This window comes from Barbatula barbatula (genome assembly GCF_947034865.1).
Source record: "Barbatula barbatula genome assembly, chromosome: 23".
NCBI lineage: Eukaryota > Metazoa > Chordata > Actinopteri > Cypriniformes > Nemacheilidae > Barbatula > Barbatula barbatula.
Window position 1 is genome coordinate 19,082,769 of NC_136786.1, and position 24,871 is coordinate 19,107,639.

The 24,871-nt window shown below is 38.5% G+C and overlaps 1 protein-coding gene across 2 annotated transcripts; it reads right to left on the bottom strand.

Annotated features, from left to right (window-relative positions):
• Positions 1 to 17,742: 17,742 nt before the first annotated feature.
• ube2v2 (ubiquitin-conjugating enzyme E2 variant 2) lies at positions 17,743 to 24,588 on the bottom strand. 2 transcript variants are annotated; one of them, XM_079447404.1, is made up of 5 exons: positions 24,500 to 24,543; positions 23,981 to 24,093; positions 22,594 to 22,742; positions 21,352 to 21,477; positions 18,848 to 20,498 (listed from the first exon to the last, which is right to left on the bottom strand). In XM_079447404.1, the coding sequence occupies exons 2-5, from the start codon at positions 24,054 to 24,056 to the stop codon at positions 20,352 to 20,354; spliced, it is 498 nt and encodes a 165-aa protein (XP_079303530.1). In that variant the 5' UTR covers positions 24,057 to 24,093; positions 24,500 to 24,543; the 3' UTR covers positions 18,848 to 20,351. The 2 variants fall into 2 exon arrangements, with proteins under 2 accessions (XP_079303531.1, XP_079303530.1); XM_079447405.1 differs by lacking the exon at positions 23,981 to 24,093 and having other exon boundaries at positions 17,743 to 20,498; positions 24,500 to 24,588.
• Between the last annotated feature and the right edge of the window lie 283 nt (positions 24,589 to 24,871).

Consider the following 24,871-nt stretch of genomic DNA (forward strand, 5'->3'; position numbering starts at 1 on the left):
TCAAACGTACCCCAGTTCTATTCTTCAACTTTCAGATCTGCTTTATACAAACACCTGGAGTAAGAAATCATGTTGTTTTTTGTCAAAGTTGATCCAAGATCAACTCCAAAGCCATATATTCTCATCTCATTCATGCAAAATTGTTGGTCAGGAAATAATCATAATTGAGCAAATGGAACAAATATTGATAATGTTCAGATATTTTTGTTTTAGTTTTTAAGTTTTACTTCAAATACTGTACTATGGTAAAAATTTGTTTCTATAGCAAAATGATGGTTAATTTGTAGGGCTGTCAGATTAATCGCATCCATAATAAACGTTTGTGTTAACATAATCTCTTTGTACTGTTCATAAGAATTTTGTATTTATAAAATCTTATACTGTACATACTTAATATTTAAGAAATTATAAAGGATGAATAAACATTTACAGATGATTTTAAATGATTGGTAAATATAATAAAACAGAGGTAAATAATTGTGTCCTAAATATTTATACATGTATGTTTGTGTTTAAAAATGTACGGTAATATTCAAAGAACACAGACGTATATAATGTACACACAAACATTCATTATAGATGCTAATAATCACGATTAATCGTTCGACAGACCTCCTAATTTGTGGTTATCATGGTTTAACTAAGGTAAGCATGTTTTCTTGGTTTTAGCTGTAGTTTGTAGGCTCATTATCGTAAGAGTTTGCAGGGTTACATCCATCAAATTGTTAAATAAAGAGAAATTCTGATTCAATTCATTCATGGTCACACTACACAAATGCACAAAAACCTTTGGCTTTTTCTTTTGTGTTGTTTACACTAGGTTTATGCGACATAATTCTGTTATTGTGTTTCCATATCCCTTGCAAATTTTCACATAAAAAACAAACTGTGGTCGATCATTTTACATGTCGGTCAGACAGACACTTCCTTTATAAAACTACAATATGCACCAGACATGCCAAAACAACATTGTGCCAAAACTCTTGTAAGATTAGACCATGAAGAGCACAAATCTTTTCACTTTCAGAAACATCTGATTCTGCATTTTTGCGAATTTCAAAACCAAACATATCCACAGACAGGTTATAAATGTGATCACAACGGTGCCCATTCTCTCTGGGTTTGATGCTCTCTCTGTGGCCCTGTTACCCTAAAATATGCTCTGTTATCACAGTGCTGACCAACAGTCGCTAACAATAAACCATTTAGGATGAATAACAGCATTTACCTTCAGCTTGGGATGGAGTTATGCATCATTACGATGCTTATAAAAGCAGACTGTAATAGTTTGCGGAAAGCAGGGGTGTCATAAACCAGACTCCCTGTTGCTCCTACAAATTGTACACCTCTCTCATTTATTATCCTTTGGCCATGAACATCCAAAACTTTTTACTTGGGTTACGTGATCCCTACCTCTGTTTAGCACTTATTGAGGGTGGCGATAAAATGATACACGTTGAGAGTCTTTAAAAAGCACTATAGTATAACCATAGTACAGTGAGGGAAAAAGATTTGAAGTATTTTACTGATATAGTTCAAATGGATCTACTGTACAATGTACTATGTGCTTCAAAGAAAGACTGAATATCCTACAACTACTTGATTTAAAACACATTCTAAAGCGTAATTGATTAAAAAACGTCAAAACGTTGTTGAATATGTCATCTAAAGCCAAAAACGACCACATTGGTTATTTAAAAAAAACTGAGACCTGGTTAATTCATGATACATAGCGGTAACCCATTTCCAGAGCGCCTGGATGTGCCTCGCGGGGGGTAAACGTCTTTACGCGCGATCTGAAAGTGTCTCCAAATAATCATCTGACAACACAGAGCAGTTGTTCAAAGGGTGCTTTCATGGTAAAGCTCCTCTCTCTCTCTCTCTCTCATGTCCACCCCCCTCGAACCATCTCCCTTGTCCTTTCTCTGACTTCATCTCACCCCTTCACCCCCGACGCGCTCGCATTCCACGCTGCACGCTGTGAAAAGCAGGCCTGTTTGTGTGGCACGGCCCCGGCGGCAGACTCTGTCACGTTTACAAGCCGTTCCGCCGGCCCCCGCTGTGAGCCCGTCTCCAAGCCCCCACTCCCAAATGACCTATCAAACACTCGCCTCTCACACCCGCTCGACCTCAACAGCTCACCATGAGATCTCTAATTGTGCCATTGAGAGCTAAATGTGCTCTTTTGTGATGGCTGCCCATTAGATCAGGAGCTCTAATTGGCTCTCTGTATCTATTTCCACTGCGAGGGATTCGAGATGGTAAAAGTGGATTTTACTGCCTTAATGTTTCGTGTAACTGTCTTTCGCAGGGGCTTACGTGGGGAAATTAGGATGTGTGTTTAATTGTGATGTGCTAAGTGTGTGTTTCATGAATGTGAGGGTTTTTGCTGCTCTTCTAGTGCGGGGTGAACGTCCGTTACCTAACAAATTAAGTAACACATAAACCAAAGTAACAACTAAAACAACATAACAACTGAAACAACGTAACAAATTAAACAAAGTTACATTTGTATAACAAAGTATCAGCTAACGCAATGTAACAAATTAAACACAATGTAACAAATAAAAACAAAGTAACAGGTAACAGGTAACACAATGTAACAAATTAAACACAATGTAACAAATAAAAACAAAGTAACAGGTAACACAATGTAAGAAATTAAACACAATGAAACAAATAAAAACAAAGTATCAAAATAAACAAAGTCACATTGTTAAATACTGATCAACTGAGAGTAAGTCACTTTGGATAAACGTGTCCAGCAAACAGTAAATGTACCGTAAAACACAGTATCTATGTGAACTTCACTTTTCACTGCGGATCGCTGCACCAATATCCTGATCTGAAAGAATTACGCATGTAGTTTGGCTCCATGTGAAGTTGGACAAATATAGAGAAGCAGGTTTGAGTCTGTGCCTGCACCGGCCCGTAAAGCAACATTCTCCGAGATCAAAGGTCAAATGTGTTGAGCTCAGAGAGGTGCCAACAGATGAGCTTAACTCGTGATATACAGTGAGACCTGACACTTAACACGTTCACTAAACAAATAACAGCAGCAGCAGCAGAGAAAGGTCACCAAAATGAAACCAGATAAAACACTTACAGGATTAAATATATTGTTTATCAAGTTTCATTTGTACCCCCCCAAAAAAGGCCAAAAAGGTCCTAAAGTGTGCGGCTTTGAATCTCTGTGTTTTGCATTTGTAAGTGAATACAACAGTTTTCATTACACATTACAAACATTACAACTTGTGTTCTTGACACTGTAATGTGTTCATTGCATGATCCTCATGCTGCACAGCACAATGTTCTGTTACTTTTTACAAATCATCCACTTTAACTTATGAATACAGCCATTAAAACATATAGAATATATCACACAGCCTCATAAGCCTATGTTCCTCTTTAGCTTTACCAACAGCGTTTACATGAGCTTCACAGGTTTGTACAAAACCTGATGATCTGTATGATCTCAGCCTGATCTGAGAAGGTTCCAGAGAGAGTCTCTTGTGCTTCACTGAAAGTGAATCCAATCTGACCTTTTGTACAAAAGAGTTAACATGCTCAATGAAACACATCTGCTTATGTTGGCTCAAAGAGTGCATAATCGCAAATATTTACTATAACTTAATTATTTAACATCCTAATGTTACTTGGGTTAGAATCCGTATCCCAGATTAATAATGTGGTCAAAGTCTTTCACACTTGTACATTACTAAAAAGTAGGGATGCACCGATATGTCAATTTTGGCAGATACCGATAACCAGTCATTTTACTTTAACATTGGAGCCAATAGCCGTTATGCAGCATATCTAAGTATTAATATAACGTTTTCTGAGACAGAAAGTGGACAACTGCTTTAATTTGAAAACATTGTTAAAAGATGAATGTGTACTTTGGTTGTTAGGAAACATTTCTAAGAAACAACATTTCAACATTCCCGGGAGTAAATATGCTGGGTTTGTAACCTAGCTAAAACTGGAAAGAGGTAAAGACTCTAAGATTAGAATCTCTGACTGTGATTCTATGATTCTACAGTCTCAAGATTTACACCAGGCACACAATGAGACAGACTTAAACTTAAGCTCAGGCGCAGAAAAACGCACAGGCTTGCCCAGGCTGCCGGCCCACCTGTTTAGGGGCCCCTGATTGGCCAGATTCTTTCTTTTAAATTGACTTCAGTGCGAACAGAAAACAGACCTTAATTAGACATTTGGGTCACATCTGTCCAATCAGCTTGAGGGGAAATCATGTCAATCATTTTCATTTAATTATCGTTTTTAACTGTAGCTTTGTTTTATAAAGAGTTTATGTAATGCACAGTGGTTTGTGTCTCCACTGAGGCGTTTTTAGGGGCCGTTCATATTTCGTGGTGTTTGCCAAATCCAAGCGAAATTACCAACGCTATCATCTCTTGCATGTGTTTTATTGAAGTTAATACATTGTTATCGGCTAAAGCGCATGCACAGCGTTGGTACCATGGTGCGCACCTGAGTCCACATGACAGCTTTGACATTAGCCATTTTTCATGCAAACTGTGCCCTGTTCCCAACTAAACTGCAAGCGTGTAAAGTACCTGAGGTCCTCCTCACCCTAAGAGCAGCCTAGGGACCCCTGACCACCTTAATCCGCCCCTGCTTAAGCCAGTAAACAAGACCCAGGACACCATAGCAACACCTTAGTAACCACATAAAATCCCTCAGCAACCACATAGAAACATGCTAAAATCATATGACCTTTGACATTTAGATAAACATCCTGTGTCCAATGAATAAAAAAACCTTTGGCCTTCCGATAAGGACACACATTCTGCATCCAGAATTTCATTTCTTGGTATCTACATACCTTGCAGTGGAAAATAGCCCCCCACGCAATTATAATGCATGACAAATTATAATGCAAACTTTTACATTTGGCAGAAAAGTATCCATCCAGTGCATACTGGGAAATCTCATCTAAGGGTATTTTGCATACTATAAAGTATAGAAGTAGGTCAAATCAGATGCAGAAATTGTAAAAGTCGGAGAGACATGGCACAAACACAACATGACGTCAAATTTAAGTGGAAGAGAATTAGTCATGACGGCACCAGTAACTAAGGCTGAAATGGTGAGATTCCTTTTATAGTCATCCAGCGAGCAGCAATCCAACGTCTGGCCCCTTCCTCATAATTACAGGCCATTTACAAATTTAGGTGCAACTTCAGCAAGAACGTGGGCCAAGGTTTTGCTTTTATCAAACTATGGAAAGCCCAGAGAAGCGAAGACTCCAGCAGTTTCACACAAGATCTTTACGTCTAACATATCAATCAAATCCCCAAAGATTGAATTGTATCTAATACAGCATATCGGCATGAATGTTTCAAGTCATGTTTGGGTCAAATATGGACATTTTCTGTTAATTTAAACCAACGGTTAGATTTGTTTACATTTTAACCAACCGTGAACTGTAACTCAGAATGTCTGCACATGCATGATAAAACACAGTTAATCATATAATCGTGCATCGCTATGATGACAAAATAAATAGGCTTATCAAATTTTAAGAAGGAAGCAAAACCAATTGAGAACGTTACTATGTAATTCCAAATAGATTTCCAAATATTGTTGTTTTAAGTGGAAATGATTGGCTTTATAATGCACCCCGAGGATCTCATACCACACCTGTAGCTTCCCCTCACATCCACCACATTCAACCTTCTTAAAATAGATATCACGCTCATTTGAAACCGGGTTACTCAAACATCAGGGTCATGTGGAAGGTCTCACTTCGCACTGGTTATTGGCCAACGTTAGCAATCATCTGATGGTTAAAACAGAGATTACCCAACGCCCCGTGTTTCGACTGGATGAGAACTATTGTGTGAGAATTAATGGAAAGCAGATGTGGAGCTCGAGTCCTCAGAATGAATGGCTCTATTGGGAAAGCAAGCGAGGGTCCCGGGGGACATTCCTCACAGTGGCTTAGCTGATTGGTCCATATTTAAAACAACAAGTCCAAGGTAAACGCAGATTTGAAGGAAGGCAGTGTGTGTGTGTGTGTGTGTTGGGGGACATTTTAGTCTTGGACGACGGAGCCTAAAATAAATCGTTAGGGCTGAAGGAGGAGCTTAACTCATCCTCGAAGGAAAACAGAAACTTTCGCAAATGACTGACATGCGTGATGACTGTGGCGCCAGGCGAGCGCAGACTGCTGCCCACTTTCTGAGGCTTCATGGGAAACAGAGAGTATCAGGGGAGCCAAAGTGTTTTTGCACTGATGTCACAGAAAGCTGAAGCGAAGTTTGCTCTTTTACGGTACATTGTTTTAAAAGCTCGCTTTCTACATCGACGTGCCTGAATTCACAGTTACCGCACTGCGGCGAGAGCTGCTTTACTGGTCACAGAACACATTATTTCAGTTTACCAGTGTGTCCAAAGCCAACTTAAAGGGATAGTTCACTCAAAAATGAAAATTCTGTCATCATTTGCTCACCCTCGGCTTGTTTCAAACCTGTATACATTATTTGTTCTGTTAAACACAACCAAAGATATTTGTAGGAATGTTTGCAATTTTCAGTTCTGTGACCTCATCCACTTCCATAATAGGACAACATTTATATCTTTTTTTGTTCTGTTGAACACAAAGTGAGATATTTAGAAGAATTTAGGAACACAAACGGTTCTCGGGCACCTTTTACTGTCATTTAATATTTCCTACTATGGCAGTGATGTCACAGAATTAAATATAACTGACATTCTTCCAAACATGTTCCTCTGTGTTCATCATAAAGTCATTTATACAGTTATGAAATGACATGACGGTGAGCAAATGATGACAGAAACTTCATTTTATGGTGAACTGTCACTTTAATATTAACTTGATTCTTAAAGAAACGCTAAAATGAAAATCTACCCGAGCTCAATCAGCTTGGTTCATGTATGCTGCAGATTTTGTGTGTGGATCACAAAACATAAGTTATACATTTAGTTTAATTTACTGTATACATTTACATTTTGTATAATGACCACAGATGTTCCACACAGGGTCAAAAAGACACGTGTTTAGTCCAAAATAATGCTTTTCTTGACAACACTTGTGACACAAACAGACTAACAAAAACAATAAACAAAACAACAAACACCTGCTGACGTTACCACGAAACACATTACAGCCACATGATCAAATCTGTAGTACTCTAGTATTTACTATAGTAAACTCTAGAAAAAAGTCACATACTACAGTGTTTTGATCTTTACCGGAGTAAACATTAAAGTATACTACGTTATTTACTACATTATCGATTCTAACCCAAAAATGAAAATGCCCACAAATTTCATTGTTCTGCTAAACACTCAGAAAGATATTTTGAAGAATCTTTGCAACTTAACATTTCCGGGACACCATTGAAATCCATAGTACAGAAAAAACTACCATGGTAGTCAATAGTGTCCCAGAACTGTTTAGTTTCCCACATTCTTCAAAATATCTTCTTCCGTAGGGTCCGGGAATTTGACAGTTTTGGACCAACCTGCGGCGAGTAAATGATGACAGAAGTTTCATTTTTGGGTGAACTATCCCTTTAATACTACAGAATACTATAGTATACATGTAGTAAATAGTATGCATTATTATAAAGTATGGTATGTTTTCGTTCACGAGACATGAGTAAAATACTTCATGAACATTCCTATAAAGTCATATTATGGAAAGGAAGATAGCGTGGGTGAACAGGATTGAATAAATGTCACAGATACAGACAGCGATAGCAAAGCTTAACTGAGCTTGGAGCCTCTCGGATCAATCCATTAACAAATGAGGTGTGCGCTTCTCAACACAGGAAACTGACCCAGACCCAAAACGTGCCCTCAGACGTGATTGATGCACCCCGTTCTTCCAAACTGCCCTCTAGTGAGTTTTTCCCATTTTTAAAATGATATGAAAGAAAATCCTGCGGGCACCACAACGCCTGTAATTTATTATAGCAGACATATAATATGACTTCATTACAGCAGGTTGTGGGCAGATTTGTAAAGCGTTTCACTGTATAAAGTGACCTCAAAAAGTATTTAGACACTTGAAATTAATTTAAATATACTCGTATTATTAGAGCACGTAGCAAATGATCAAACCAGCGGAAGTTTGCGTGACCTACAATATACACTAGAAATGAACCCAGCTAACAAAAATACTTTCTAGGATTAACGTTCTGCAAACATTGCCATTAAGTTATGAAAGCATTGTTTCTAAATGGTTCAAAGATTCTCTAAATGATGTAAGAATGACATTTCTAGAATGTTGATGGAATGCTCTTTTAACGTTGTAGAAGGAACTTGGAGAGAACGTTAGTCAAAGTTCTGAGGACGTTTTCTGTTAGCTTGGAAGGTTAAAATGGACTCATTACACATTTTGGCCCTTACAGGATGTCAAACATTAGTGGAATACGTCCACAGTTAATGTGATGAACTACACCCGTGGTCACACTGCTGGGACACCTGCGTGAACTTGAGGGGAAGTGACCTCATACATCCATTAAAAATAACCTTGGAACCAGAAAAAGCTCATGAAAGTGATCTGCACTGAAATTATGTTTTGTTTTTCAAACGCAATGAAATTCAGACATGTTTAGTTGTGTCCAAATACTTCTTCGGGGTCGCTGTGAGGCAAGAACAACTAAAACATCTAGTGTTCACCGTGGAATGTTCTGTTTTGTTTTGTTTTGGTGGGAATGAACTCGCGGCCAAATCCTTCTACATTTTAATCCTTCGTGTTCTGCATTCATTGACGAGTCACAAGAACTCTCGCTGATCAGTCGGCCGATGCTCCGAGCGTCTCTTCCTGATGCCACGTCCTGTGCCTGTCCGAACCGTCGCACACAAAAGCCGCCGTCTAAATCCGGCCGCAGATCCCCGAGCAACAATAGCTGGAAAGAAGGAGTGTGACGGAGCTTTTCCTCTGGAGGAGCGGCAGACGGCTCTGTTTTGTAAGCACTTCCGTCCTGTGAAAGTCCCTCGGAGCAGAGAGAGACCTCCACCTGCCAGAGGCCCGGCTCTGTGAAAGTCAAAAGCTCCGAGCACCTTTTCAGGAAGGGACAGTGATATCATTCACGATGAATCTGATCTTGGATCAGCCGCGGAGGGTAATGGACACACACGTTCACACACAACGCCTTGGCTCTAGGTACGGTCTCAGCCCGGAGCCCCTCCTCCTGATCCTGTTTGACTGGCGCCAGTACTCAATGGGCCCTGCACTTTGATTATTTGTGTTAACAGTTAATTTAGCACCACAGACACATGTGCCAAAGCTGCCTTCACTTCCTCATGCATCACTAACAAATGTGACTTTTATGAGTTCTTTTGCACAAAACCAGACACCCCCACGACTTCCCCAAAGCCAGCACACACACACAGACGCACACCTCCCGCTTACTGGCGTCGCTCATAACCCTCAGCCGACCGACAACTGCCTCCGCACACACACCGACTCGGTGCTAATCGCTTCCACATCTTGTGCGAGGGAGTTATTTCTGGATGCTCTGTTCTTAGTGTTTGTATTATCAGGGATGGATTTCATGTCAGAAAGCGGCTGCTTCGGCAGACACATGATCTCTCTTATGCCTTTAATCCAAGTTAGCTTTTGTGTGATAAAAAACACGGCAAACTTTTGCTGAACGCAGCCTGTTAACTGCTTTATGTGGCAAAACAGATTCGATATTAAACATAATATCTGTTGGTTAACTAAAAAAATAAACATGAAACAGCTCAAGACTTCTTTTACTTCCGGAGTGTGACAGATCTCCAAGAGAGACCAAACATTCAACTACTAAAGACGATTATAAAACTATAAAACACCTGTTAGCGCTCATAGAGGAGTTTAAACGTCGGGATAAGGAAAGCTTTTTATTTATAAGGCTGTGCTATTTTTGTGAATATGGAGTTGAACATTTAGCTGTGACGACTTACAAAAGGTTACTGTAGTAAAAATGTTTTATATTGTTGTATATTTGAGCAATTACACTGTTAAAATCAAATTAAAAGTTTTTAAAGTATTAGCTCACCCAAAAATGAAAGTGCGGTCATCATTTACTCACCTTCTTGTCCTTCCAAACCCGCATGACTTTCTTTGTTCCATAAAAAAAGAAGATTTATTATCCTATTCTGAAGAATATTGTCAAGTGTCTGCACCCATTCACTTCTATTCTTTTGTGTTCTGTGGAAGGTTAAAGTCATACAGGTTTAAAATGATGGTGAATAAATGATGACAGAATCTTCATTTTGGGGTGAACTATCACTTTAAGTTCAATTAAATTGTCTTATAAAGTTACAAAATTGTAATTACATTACACTTAAAATACTTAAGTATACATTTTTTTAGATCAGTTTAATATAATTAAAAAAGTTGCAGTTTTGCAGTGTACTACACTTCATATATGTTACAGTTTTCTGTAGTATTAACTATAGACGCCTTCAGAAGACCAAACTTGTCCAATGCTGGTCTACAAGAACTGTTTCAGTTTTTTAACACCACACAACCGTTTGATTTATAACCAAATGAAAATGTTAAAAAGGATTTGTAGGACTTACCTATAGGCCGTTTCATCGTGCACCTGACCCCCAGTTAACTTCCAGTTTGTGTTTGGCTAGTGTCTCATAATATAACTATATTATAGTTAATTAATGTTAAATATATATATATTAATATTTTATTGATTAATACTTTTATTAATAAAACAATTTGTTGAATGGGTCCAGCAGTGTTGATGCATTTAAAGAAGAAAAAGGTACATCTAGTGGTTGAGCTCGGTTTCGCAGTCTAAATTCAAAATATTGGAGAGACAAATTTAGTCAAGTAACGCTTCTTCTCGGTTTCTTTTGATTGTTTTCAGAAATAACATACAAGCGTGCAAAAAAAGTGTGCATTAACGTTTGTTTATGTTGTTAAGATGAAACCGTCTATTTATGTAAAATTAAACAATAATAATTTAAATGAAACCGGAAGTGCTTTTGGACCAGTGTTTATATCTTGCGAACTGGTGTAAAGTGAATAAAACTGTAGTATACTAATAATAGTAAATAACAGAGTACACTATATTTCAGGTAACATTCATATTAAATCACAAACACACCTCCTTTGTTTCTTTAACATAACATCATATTCCCAAAAATATGGCAAAAGCCAACTAGTTTATCTTACTGACTGACTAGTCTGTCTGTCTGTCTGTCTGTCTGTCTATGAAACATCACACTAGTCTGATGTAAAAAAGGGGAGATTAAATGACGAGGAAGAACTTACTGGCCACACACATGACCTCACGGCAGAACAACGCTGCTTCTGAAGGCCACAAGAACCTCAGAGAACATCCCGACTCCACTCGCTTCATCCCCTCCAGCAGAGAGAAACTTCATCCAAAACCTCAAAGCCAACCGCACCGCACAGGCCGGCTTCTTCTGGGAAGAGAAAACTGACATGATTTCATAAGTCTTTCAAAAGTAAACAGACATAGATCTCAAGCTGTTGGTGTTGAAGAGAGAGTGATAATTCTGTTTCACAAAACTACATATAATCATGACACGGCAATAAAAAAACACAAGCTGGATGTCTCTCTACTGTTTCCTTTTCAAAAGGCTCTTTCCAAGAACGCGATAATAAATAAGGCCTGAAACTCTTACAGTATATACATAAAAAAACTTTTTTCATTTTCTTGGTCAACAAATGGGCAAGGAATGGAAAACCTTTAACAAATGATCAACGACGGGAGGTCAACATGTCATGTTTTGTTTTCCTGTGAGGTTTGGAAATTTTGCAACCTTGTGGCTTGAAAATGTAAAGTATGCCATGTTACTATCTGCAACAAATACTGACCATTAAATGAACCATGAGTGAAGCCAGAATATGAAATACGGCTCAAAATAAAAGAGTATTGCAAATTAAGTGCAAAGTGACATTAAAGTGATAATTCGTTTAAAAACCTGTATGTGACTCTTTCTTCAGAGGAAAACAAAAGAAGATATTTTGAGAAACGTCTCTGTGGTTTTGTGTTCATGCAATGGAAGTCAATGGAGTTCAGTGTTGTTTGGTTACCAACGTTCTTCAAAATATCTTCTTTTGTGTCCTGCTGAAGAAAGTCATACAGGTTTGGAATGACAAGAGGGGTAAAAAGGAAAGAATGTTCAATTTGAGGTATCCAAAAATGTGCTCAAAATAAGTTTCATGTGGTAAAAACATCTTTCAGGAAGTAGATGCATTCAGTGTTATGCTAAATTCAAGGAGGGGGATATTCAGGGCCCGCTTCACATGTTGGCAGGTTAATGTCTCTTTCATGTTGCCTTCTCTTTCCTTCCCACTATTGTCCTACATCCTGTGGATGATTTCTGCAGCCCGTGGCACAACAGCACCAGCAGAGACTCGCTGTTCTTCACAGACATTCTGTCACCACAACATTTGTCTGCTATGTTCCACCTCCGCAGGTTTATGGTCCCCTGGAACCCTTACGGAGGAAGTCTATTCTGACCCTGGACTCATCGTCTCCACTGCTGTCCATCTCTGAATGTGACGCCTCATCACAGGTGGAAACTACAATCAGGTAATACAACGTGAGCCTGATCTCACGAGAATTCATTTGTGTGATGTGAAACGCTCAAAACTGTACAAATATTTGAAAACAAGCAAAAACATGCTCATGTCAGTCAAGTGATGTCATACTGCAGTGTTTATTATTGATGATGAGCATAAAGTCTGGGTGTGAACGGGCCTGTACTGACTGTCCCATCGATTCCCAAAGGTCGAAATCAATATAAGTCACTTTATTTGGAACTTTTGCTTCATGCCGACTTTAACCCTAAACATCATGAGTGTGAATACACTAATACATATGAGAAAGCATGAATTCACTCAAACTAGTGACCTCATTAAATAATTACAAATTGCTATAGACTGTGTTGAAAAACCCATTTGACTTGCATAATGTGTTCAAAAAGAAACAAAATGGGGCCAAAAATGACAGTCAAACTAAAATAAGGCAAATCATTTAATTAAAAAAGTTTATATTTTAGTTACATTTTCATGAAAGGATGTACAGCATCATTTCTGAACACATAAACAAAAAACAAAAACAAAAATCAAGTGCTTTTCCACTAAATCATTCTCGTTGTGCCGATCCATGCCAGCCGATACGTAAACGCTTTCATTTTCCACCGCATGGCTGATAACGGACATTTTTAGAATGTAAACACAAACGTATCTCGCAGTATCTTAGTCACACAAGAATGTCTCTTCATTAGCACGATTCACGATTCAATAAACAAAAAGTTTGTAATCGTGTTGTGTTGAAACAGGCTAACGTGGAAACATAACTTTAACAGTTTCAGACCGTGCTGCGATGGTGGAAAGGCGCTCATTAGGTTCCAAAATGTGTCAGGCCGCAATTTCAAAAGCAACACAAGGATGCGTCGCCACGCGGTCGCCATAGACCGTTTCATCGGAAGTGTGCGCGCCTGTACCAGGTCCTGCAGTTTAGTCGCATTAACATCTAGCGGTTGAGTTTGGTATCGCAGGCTAAAGTCAAAATATTGCAGAGACAAGTTTAGTCAAGTAACGCTTCATCTCGGTTTCTTTTCATTGTTTTCAGAAATAACATACAGGCGCTTTATTGTTTGTGGATGTGTACCGGAAGCAAAGGGCGGTCCAAGAAAGCACGCATGCGCAGTAACGGTTGTTTATGATGTCACTTTGAAACCGTCTATGCGTATTAGCATTAACTGTCTCTCATGATGAAGCAACAGCATAATGTAAGTTAGTCAAAGCAAATTCTCCCAACTGCTCCAATAACAATACCTCTGATGGTTAAACATTCAAGTAAGGTTTGTTATTTCTATAATAAAGCAAGAATGCAGGAAGTACTCCGTGTGGATACTTCTGTTCTGGCCTGGAACACTACAGAGTGGCCTTGATGCGCAGACGTTAACAGCTCGTGACAGCTCACTTCTGCGATCTTGCGTTTGACAAAAGCACCAAACAATGTCATCTGATAGCTCGTCTTTTCCTGTGGGTTTCACGGCGTGGATTTCCAATCGACTTGACATGAAGCACAGATCCATATGTTTGTTCCTTTCGCACCGAACAGTTCGCGTATCAAAATCTAAGAAGCAACTCGGTAACTTTCAATCGGCCTGTGTGTGATGGAAGCGACTGAGCTGTTGGGTTTGACTCAGCACACACAGCATGTGAAAGTATTCGGCTCTGGATTTGAGGTTTTGAAAGAGACATTAACGCAATTCTACTGGCGACAAGTGCTATTAGCGAGAGCACCGGTGGGCGCTGGAGACGGATTACAGCCTGCAGGGCCAACCAGAGTGACGCTTTGCGGCCGTACATCTGGGATTGCGTTTAGGTCTCTTTAAACACAGTGCTCGAGAAGCCAAAACTCTTTTCATTAAAGCGCAATTAAGTGGATATGTACCCCGTCCCATTTCTCTCTCTCTCTCCCTTTTTTTATTAGCTATTTCCCCTCTTCTAGCAGCAGTGAGAAACGCTCACTTTCCTCTACAAAAAAGAGCACACTTTCTAACACTTACAGTACACACACACAGCGAGACCACCGGGACGACCGGGGACCAAGGCCGCCCCCCTCAGATCTGTGGACAGGGGCCTGAAACGCTCTGAGCGTGCTGTGTTACTCCATTTATGGGCGGTAATTAAAAACATCCAGCGGTAATTTAATAGGGCTCACAAGCCAGAGACACAAAGTCTGCTGGCATTGCCCTCTAAAATAAATAACTTGGAATGGGATCCGTATACAGCTTATTTATTCTTGCCTTTTCTCCTTAACATGCGTTTAGATTCCTTTTTAAGACAATCTTACATTTTAAGCATTGGTCCTGTGCCTTCCTGGTTGCTAGAAATATGCACTGCTTAAATCGGGTCCAACGAGACAAGTAAAAAGAGAAAAAGGTCAGGTTTTTTCAACACATGGTTGGGTCAAATATGGACAAACCCAGAATCTGACCCAACGGTTAAAAACGGTATTTTGCAGAGTATAACCTTCATTGATAAACATCATGACGTTTATATGCACTGACCAATACTTCATTCATACCATATTTATGTTATATATTACAATGTATCATATACAAAAGCATCTCACATAAAAATGTAATATATAAGCATTATGCATGTTATTGTTCTTTATGACTTATAAAGCCCCACCAAACTTTACTGATCTTATATAATCAAGCCGCCCGCAGCATCGCTTTGATTATTGCGTGATGTCACAATAAACTTGATGTCATGGTTTACTGTGCGGCTCCGCAGAGCGTTGAGTAAACACACCATCAGACTGTCTCCAGTCCAGATTTACAATTGCATCTCATCAGTCAAGAGCGAGAACAGGCGACAAGGAGATGAGAAAACCCACACGACTTCAGTCTGCCACAATTTCTCACCAGAGGCCATTCATGCACATCACCAAGAGTGAAACTACACAAACCCTTCACACTGTAGAACTGCACCGGCTGTCACTGAACAGAGCAATATAAAGAGAGAACGTTTGGTGTGTTGTAATGCAAATGTACCACTTGACCCTATCTTGCACTAAACATCCTTACCAACATTATAAAATGCTTAAAATCACACATGCGCAGTCAAACATCAATCTATTTAACGTATTCCACACACAATTGTGTTCATTTTGAAGAAATATGTGCTATTGGGATCAAGAAAATGTGTGATGTTGACCATGTTAACTCCTTCATACGAAAGGTCAGATGACCTGTAGTTAGGCAGCTAGTTGTCAGTAACTTACTGTAGATTTACAGACAAAGGTGCCTTACAGAATAAAACGATCAAATAACAGCCTCATGCAAAGCATTCTGGGTGCTTTGCATGAGGCTGTTATTTGATCGTTTCTGTAAAGATAAAGACTTGTTCGTGTTTCATGATTACATAAATATAAATCTACAGTAAGTTACTGGCAAACTGCTAAATTCTTTACAGAGTTGCTTTCATTGAAGCGCACAAGATGCTGGAACGTCCTCACAGCATGCTGCCATATACGGATCATCCGGTTTGTGGAGTTCATGCTGTGGGTAAAGCAAAAGACCAGATTCTGCAATAATAAGAATGTGAATAGACATTTATAGTGGACATGTATGAAAATAATACTTAGAAATATCAAATATTTGTGCATATGCTTAATCGAGTATTTCAGGCATTCTGTAATGCAATAGGCCTAATGCTTGTCTACGATAACTAAAATAACTTTATTTTCTTGAACAAATAGATCTGATTAAATGACCACATTCTTAAAGGGATAGTTCAACTTCCTTCATTTATCACCATCATGTCATCCCAAACCTCTAGGACTTATTTTGAAGAATGCTGGTAACCACTGACCTTAATGAAAACAAAATCACTGAGACATTTCATCAAATCAATCTTTTGTGTTCCACAGAAGAATAAATGATGAGGGATGTTTTATTTTTGGATTAACATGTTTCTGGAGATACTTCATAATACAACAGTAGCCTCCTGAAACTCAATTCATAAACACCACCGGCTAATAAGAACCAATAGAAATCAATTATGGCACATGACTTCTCGGTCACACTTGCTCTGAAACCTCAATGACAGAGATTCAGTGAACATCTGACTCTTTAATGGGGGACTTTCCCTCTCGGCAGCGGTTCATTCAGGATGAAAAGCCTCTTTGGACCGACACGAACTGCTTACAAGTGTGGAGAATAATGGTCCAGTTATACACCGCCTCAGACACAGAGAGAGACAAGAGAAAGCTGCTTTGGTTCACGCTACGTCATCACATTTCCCTTCGGCAAGGTCAATAAAACATGTCTTGTTAAGATACATAAAAACATTTAAGGCCACAGAGAATCAACCATCACAGTGACCTCTTGTGATCAGAGCTGATACACAATCTGTGACGTAAACAGCAACTTTTCTCCGTGTATATAGCGCCCCCTGGCGGCTGCTGGGGTGGAACGCAATAAATCACATTGAGGTTTGATCACTTGAATTCCTGGAAGGTTTACATTGAAGGGCATGATGTGACAGTTTTTGTCAACCTTGTGCTAATGAGGGAACACAACTAAAACATCCACCGTGAAGTAACACATGTGGCTGATCTTGACAGGCGGATCAATAAACGTGTTCGAGGTTATAAATGCAATTGTAGATCCACTGTACTTGGAAATCATATAAAAAACTTCAGTATCAGATCAAAGAAAGAACTTTATGCATTTAGAAACAAAACATCAAAGCATGCGGCGACTGCAAACAAACAATGCTCTTTACAAAGACATCAGTGTTTCATACTAGTGTAGTGCAGTTCCTTCATAAAAACGATGCTAACTTTGTGCTCTGAAAAGGAATCAGAACAGTGTATATGGTGCACACTTGCACTATCATTACAACAAACCCCATGTGTGAAGCTCTCAGGAATAGAAAGTCTCTAGAAAACAAGGGTGATGTGCAGCATTTTGCCTCCACTGTCCTTGATCTGCACTCACTGTTGCGTTCCAATGACATTTCTCCATCACATTTGTATTTTTTGTGTTTATTAGTTTTATTAAAGTGATTCTGGATTTGCTGCATCGTATCTCAGTGTTTTCTTTTAAGGCATTTGTCCCGTTAAGGTCAGTCTATAGAGAATGTTACTAGTTACTCACTCAATTTTGTCTATATTTTATTCATAGAATTAATTAAAAAGCTTTTAAACAGACAGTTAATCAAAAGACAGCCCTACCCATGTGGTTAGATTTTTTATTCAACGCAATGGCATTTATTCATTTTTAATCCGGCCTTAAAGAAACAGTTCAGCCAAAACAGAAAATTCAGTCATCATTTGCTCACTCTCATGTCATTTCATAACTGTATAAATGACTTTGTTCTGAAGAACAGATAAAGATATTTGGAAGAATGTTAGTAATTTTCAGTTCTGCGACACCACTGACTACCATAGATTCTGAGGAAAAGGTGTTTTAAAGGGTTCTTGAATACCATAGAAGAACCTTTAACATCTGTAGAAAGAAAGAGTAAGAAAAAGTAAGAAAGAGAAGATTCTCTAAAGAACCTTTGGCATAACGGATCTTTGAGGAAGCAAAAATGTTTCTTCTATGGCATCGCTGTGAAGGAACTTTATTTTTAAGATCTGTTTGTTTTGCTAAATTCTTCAAAATATGTCATTTTGTGTTCAACAGAACAAGGAAATGCATACATGTTTGAAACAACCCAAGGGCGAGTAAATGGTGAAAGAATTCTCATTTTTGGGTGGAGTGTCCCATTACGTGAGGACATCATATACACAAGGCTTGTGTTTATTGAAACATCTCACTATAAACATGTCTTACCCAATACATTATTCTTCCTGAAATCTGAAGGAAAGATTATCTCAAATATAAAACCTTCTTGTGTAAAAATCTGTTAAGTGGCAATAAACTAATTTATTGGAAAGTAATCGATGAACTCCAGAGCAGGTGAACCTTTCCCATCTCCTGCAATGATGGACCAAAGCCTAAAACATCTATTCACACAGCAGGACATTGATCTAAACATACTGCTACTTTATGGCTGTTCTCCAACCCTACGACATCTGATAATCAAACACACAATTCGGCTAAAAAGACAATGAATAATGTATCGACAAAAGGCTTACTTATATATTTAAAATGTGAATCATTTTCTCTCCCTCATGTTGATCTAAACCTGTGTGATTTACTTCATGTCGGGTGCACTCAAAAGCAACTGTTAGGCAGAATGTTGTTTCGTGTTCTGCAGAAGGTTTGAAATGACAAGAGAAGGATTCATTTTATTCAACATGAACCCTGCCTTAAAATGATCAGAGAAAGACCTGTGTGTGTTCCACAATGTTTGATTTATTATTCTGAACAAAGCCCCGGTGTCACATATTCAAAGTAATTTGGTTATGTCTTAAAAAAGGAAAGAAAACATAAACAGGGAGAAAGTGAATCTTATATTCATTACACTGCAGGGTGATCGTGGCTCTGCCGTTAGAAATCATCACTACATATATTCATATGCACAGCAACAGCTTTTTGGTTCTGCTAATGAAGGCTTTAGTGAAATGGTCATAAAGCATAAATGAACAACACCACAATCCCCCACCAGTCACTGGGATTATAATTCAATGACGTTTGTACCTAAGGATTATAACAGTGTTTCTAATGTCTTAATTACGGAAGTACTAAATTCAGATTTAATGATAGCTACATAACAGCATGCCGTTGCAGGTGGAGTTTTAAAGCACGGTGGTTAAGCAAGGGCAGGTTTCCAACAGCAAATCCTCACCATTAACACAAGATCAACGGGTACGTCCTAAAACTGCAGTGTAAATACATTTGAGTATAAATGAACACAGTTTGTCAGAACACCCGAAACATATTTGTTGTTCAGAGAAACTGCTGTGACATGAGACACATCTGTGGGATTTTACTAGAAGGTTTGAAGCGGTTTGGTGTATTAAATCTACCCATCGATGTGAATGTGAGCGGCGAGGCAGAAACTGTCCTCACCCGAATGGCAAGGGTTTGCTGTTTTCTGCAGTAACGTCGCAGCGTTTTTGCAGCGTGTGATGGACGCACATACAAACAAACTCTGACAGCGGTGTTGGAGAGTCACATTTTTAATGCACCCGACATTTCCTGTAGGAGTTAAGCGCATGGTTTGATTTCAGAACAGAACAGAGCATCCGTTTACAAGTCAAGAGCTACCACGCTGAAAACAAACTGCTATTGTGTCAAATACAGACATTACAAATAAAAACAACAAAAAAAGAAAGTTTATAACCACTCCCCCCACCCCCCGTTTGCCATACTACTAGTACTCTACAGGCACACTTTTAAGGACCCTTAACATTACTGCCAGTGAGGGGTTCAGATACACACACACAAAACATACAACTTGCTCAGCTGCTTTATCATGTTTCCTTTATCCCCGAAAAGCTTTGTTTCCCTCATTTATTTTCTTTACAAGCATGCCGTCGTATATTCATCCTAATCTTAGAATTTGGTGCCCAGTTGCTTTAACTTAAAATGTATAGATCTGTATAAACCTCACGTTCTAACATGCCTTTCTTTCTTCGACAATTCAGCTTGAGAACGTAAGCTTGTGGTTGATGTAACGTTACTAGAAGAGAGATTTGTGCACTCGCAAAACAGAATGGATGGTGCCACACGTTAAAGGCATTCTTTGTTTGTCAAGCTAAACTAATAGAAAGGTCCAATCTTACTCCAGCGGTGGAGACTGTGGAGTGACCGATATTTGTTTGTTTGTTTCTGATGATTTACAAGACATTTCTAAGAGAGTAAGGTTTAAGACAGAGGGTCACAATCATTTACAATTAATTGCTGTATGTTTGTCCTTCTGGTGGTTGGGGAAGCTTCATATTCTCTTTGGACATCATAAGACGCCTTAGCTCTTGAAGAACGACTTTAATGCTATACGAGTTTTGCCATTTTGCTAGAATTGGTATGCTACGTGCATCCACCTGCAAAGACACAAGAGAGAGGAAGAGAACAGCGGTAATGAGTCATGTGATTCAGGCTACACAACGCACACTATCTGAGCTGCACACTTCATTACATACGGAAATAAATCATTTATTTCACTTACAATCAACCAAGTATGTAAATAAATGAAACGCATGCACAAGGTCTTTTTTTAAATAGGGTTGCTGCAAAATGACTTTACAATAATCAACATATGCCATTTTAAATTTAACCTTTAATACATTGTCATTCATTTGTACAGGTTTCATGATTACAGATGAGATGCTTTTGATTACTAAAATGTAATTTAACCATTAAAACTTGGAAAAAGGAATCCTGGGAAAAAAGGTAATTTAGGAAATAATAAAGTAGATTTCACCGGACCCTAATAATAGAGAGCAAATAACTGATTTCACAGTAAAGTTTCTGATGTTGTGAGTCCCTACAGAGTTGTATTTTAGTATCAGCTTGACACCCGCTGTATCTAAGGTCTTGTCAACTAAATATGCCTCCCGTAACACTTCAACATACTACACGGCTCCACTGCGAAATCAGTCCTGTGGTTGTTACACATTTTGTTAGGGAGATGCAAAAGGTGCCACATCTCTCAGCCGTTTTCACAAATTCCTCTACCAGCATTTACAAAGTAGATCTAATATTAGAGCATGTTTCTGAGGTGAAAAGGACTAAACTTTTAATATCGGTTTTGCCGAAATTATGACACTTAAGTAGTACTGCATGTACTAAGAAACAGCATCAGTTTGGAAACCGTGCAACATCACTGCTTTTTAAAATATGCTCTGAATATAATTATTATTATTAAAATAATGTTATGACAATGATTGCACTTACCAGCCCATTGGAATTATTGATTCCATTCATGCTAATTTTTGTTACAAATCTAACATTCGGTGGTAATTCTGGATATTTAGGTCCGCACTCCACTTTCAGGCTGTATATCCTGTTTTCATAATTAGTCTGAGAAACAAAAACAGGCTAAAGGTTAGAGCTGAGAGGGCCAACAGAACATCAAACATCATAGACAACTCAATAGGAACTTCCCATTTCATTCTTTACCAAATCTCTTGATCTTGGAGCCGTCTATAGCATAAAAGTTAGGCAAACATACAGATCTTACTTATGCAAGAGATTGAATTGCTCCGATGACTCTTCAATCAGCACAAAGTCTCATTGGAAATCACCGTAGTGCTCAGAGAAGAGCGTTGGAGGTTCCCACACTCATCCACTGAGCGATTCATTTCCATGATTTTTGCATAACTTTTTGCATACGTTTAGAGTATTATTGACTGATTCTGACTGATGAAATATTTGAGCCCAGAATAATGCTCGGCACACATTCACAAGTGAATCTGAAGAGTTAACCAAAAGAGTTACAAACAGTCTTCCAAACTACAATCCTATTTTCAGTGTTATTCACTGGACAAAGAGGAGAAAACACCCAATTCAATTAAAGATCAATTTAACTGATAGCATTATTTAAAAAAAAAACCAACAACAATATATATCATTTCTTAACGATAACAGTAGTGAAAATCTGATATGTTGACAGCCGTCATTTAGAACAGCTAGAAAACTAAAACTCATTTTAATCCATACATTCTTTTAATGAGCTACCATGGCATCAAGATGAGAATTTAGAAAGCTTCACTGAAACTTTCAGCTTTCCCATCACCTTGGCAACATTTAAGGACCTTATACAATCATCTTAAATAGACGTTATCTTTATGAACAAAAAAAACCTTTTCCTGTATACAAATACAATTGAGAAAGTACTTTAAAATTATTCCATTTCATACAGCAGCACCAATCCGACATTAAACAAATGAACAAAATACTACACAGATGGATGATTTTAAATTCCTAGACCATGTATTATACTTAAATAATTTATATAAGTTTAACCTAATAAATAACTGACTTTAAAAAGGTAATTTATCTTGATCTACAGCTGTCACGAGTCACATATTATCTGCTGGAGCTCTGGACTTCCTGTCATGCTAAGAAGAAATGATACACAGGTCTGGATGATTTCTGTCATAACTTGACAGTTAATGTGATTAAAATGAAACATACTCGCGCGGGTCCAATGATCATCCCTGTCCACCGTGTGAGAGTCATATCCTCATCATCCTCCAAACCCCAGCTCACTGTTCCATCACCAACACCCTTCTGTCCTTCTTCAAGCTCTTCCAACAAACGAAAATTACGAGGAACTTTGACTCCTGCAACAAACCATTGACAATTCATAAACCATAAACCACAGGCTACGTCCTTGTGTCAGTAAACATTTGTAAAACTTGATTGTTTGTCAGGGAAAAACATTTCTACATTTGTATGCTATATGCATGCTGTTTTTTTAAATTAAATGAAAAACTTTGTCACATTGCAGGACTATTTAACACATTCAAGAAAATGAACAGATCCTAAATACATACACATTCATAAATGTTATTCAAATGATGTTGGGCAAAAACAAAGAGATCCATGATGCTGTGTTCGTGATAAATGTGATATGCTGAGACAGGAAAACAAGTGTTTAAAAAGCTTTAAAACCCAAACTTTGACAAAGACAAAGCAACTGGGAATGTCTTACTGAAAAAATACGTTTTTCAGACACACAGATTCTTTCTCGTCCGCAAGTGTATTTCAAAAATGCAACATTTGTGACCTGTTACAAGTAGCACCAATGATCTCTTCACAGATAACATAATGCTGAAAAAGTGGAGAGGCCAGATTTGCCGGTTTAGATGAACGTCAAAGAACAAACAAAATCTCATTTCTGAATGACTCCGGAAACGACACCCATACGGTTCTCTCTCTCTCTCTCTCTCACTTCCTCAAAGACATGCACAAAAACTCTAAATAAAAGAGAAAATGTCTTCAACCCTTTGTAAACTGACAAATCTACTGATATCTCTAACATTGAACTTCAGGCATGGGCCGAATACCGGTTTCAATGTATTCTGAGGTTTAAAAGAGTCAAAACCACTAACATTTTCTGTGATACCGTTCTAATATATGAGCCGTGTTTACAGAAAAATAAATAATTCAAACATGATGTTTCTGTCTAATATATATGACAAAAAATTAATATTTTTAAAGAATATTGTGGCTTTATTTTCACCTGACACACATGTTCTATATGTTGCTTCAAAATGAAATGTATTGTGTCCAGTTGAGAAGTTAATTTTGTATACGCAGACATTTGGAAAAAACACTTTAGTGTCGCAATAGAAATACATTGATACCGTGGTATTTCTTCTAAATCACAGTTATAATACCGCTAAAACTCTCATATCGGCCCATGGCTGGTGGTACTCTATAGATGTCAGGAAACACAAGAATATGCAGATATATAAACTTCACTTTATCAAACTGCTAGTGCCCATGCACTGCTAATGTGATATACACAAGTATACAACATGTTAAATGATCTATGAGACTTTATAAGGTTATGTACTCAGCACACGTCTAAACCCATCAATCCCTACGAGCTGCGTCCTGCACTGAGCATCTTCACTACTGATCCACGACATTAATCAGATGTACAAGCATCAGTCAGGATGTGTTAACCTGCTGGGACACAACAACATCAGTTAAAGGCCCATTTCATCATCATCATCATCATCATCATCAGCGCTCCGCCTCGCCTCACGTTAGCACTGATTCACCCGCCAGCACAACATTTCATTCTCGCTCACATAAGAACGCGCTTCTTTACGCCGCGTCGTTTCAATAATAACGACGCGATCGTGTGAAGTAAACGTGGTGTTATTTTGACACTGACGCTCTGAGCGAGGGCCGTTAGCTCGACGCTAACACACACACACAGTTCAAACGGCACATACTTGTGTTAACGAAAGAAAGTCAAACGCATTTGAGCAGTGTAAACGTGTCGGGTTATGTACGTGACTTCTGTGGCTGTGGGACGAGAGGATGCGTTGTTAAAATAGCGACGCGAGGAGATTGAGAGACAAACCTGAGGAGGCCGCCATCTTCTTCTGCCCGAATCCAAAAGCGCACGACGGAGTGACTGCTGTCGTCACGTGACTGTGTACGTAGGGGAAGGGGCGTGGCTTCTGTGAAAAGACACTATACATTTATATTTTCGGAATATAACGTTTGCTCGTTTTTTATATTATTAGTTTACTGAATCTGTACATTTATCATTTATAAATTAAATGGAAAACTACAATTCTGAAGAGCGTATTTTAATTTGCTCCTGTGCGGTAGAGCTCCTCCCTTTATGCGCAATTTACGTAAAAGATTCTACATTTTTATGAGTTATACAATCATTTAACCGCAGTGTTCGGTGTACTGTTGGTTTAACCAATTAAACAATATCTGTACA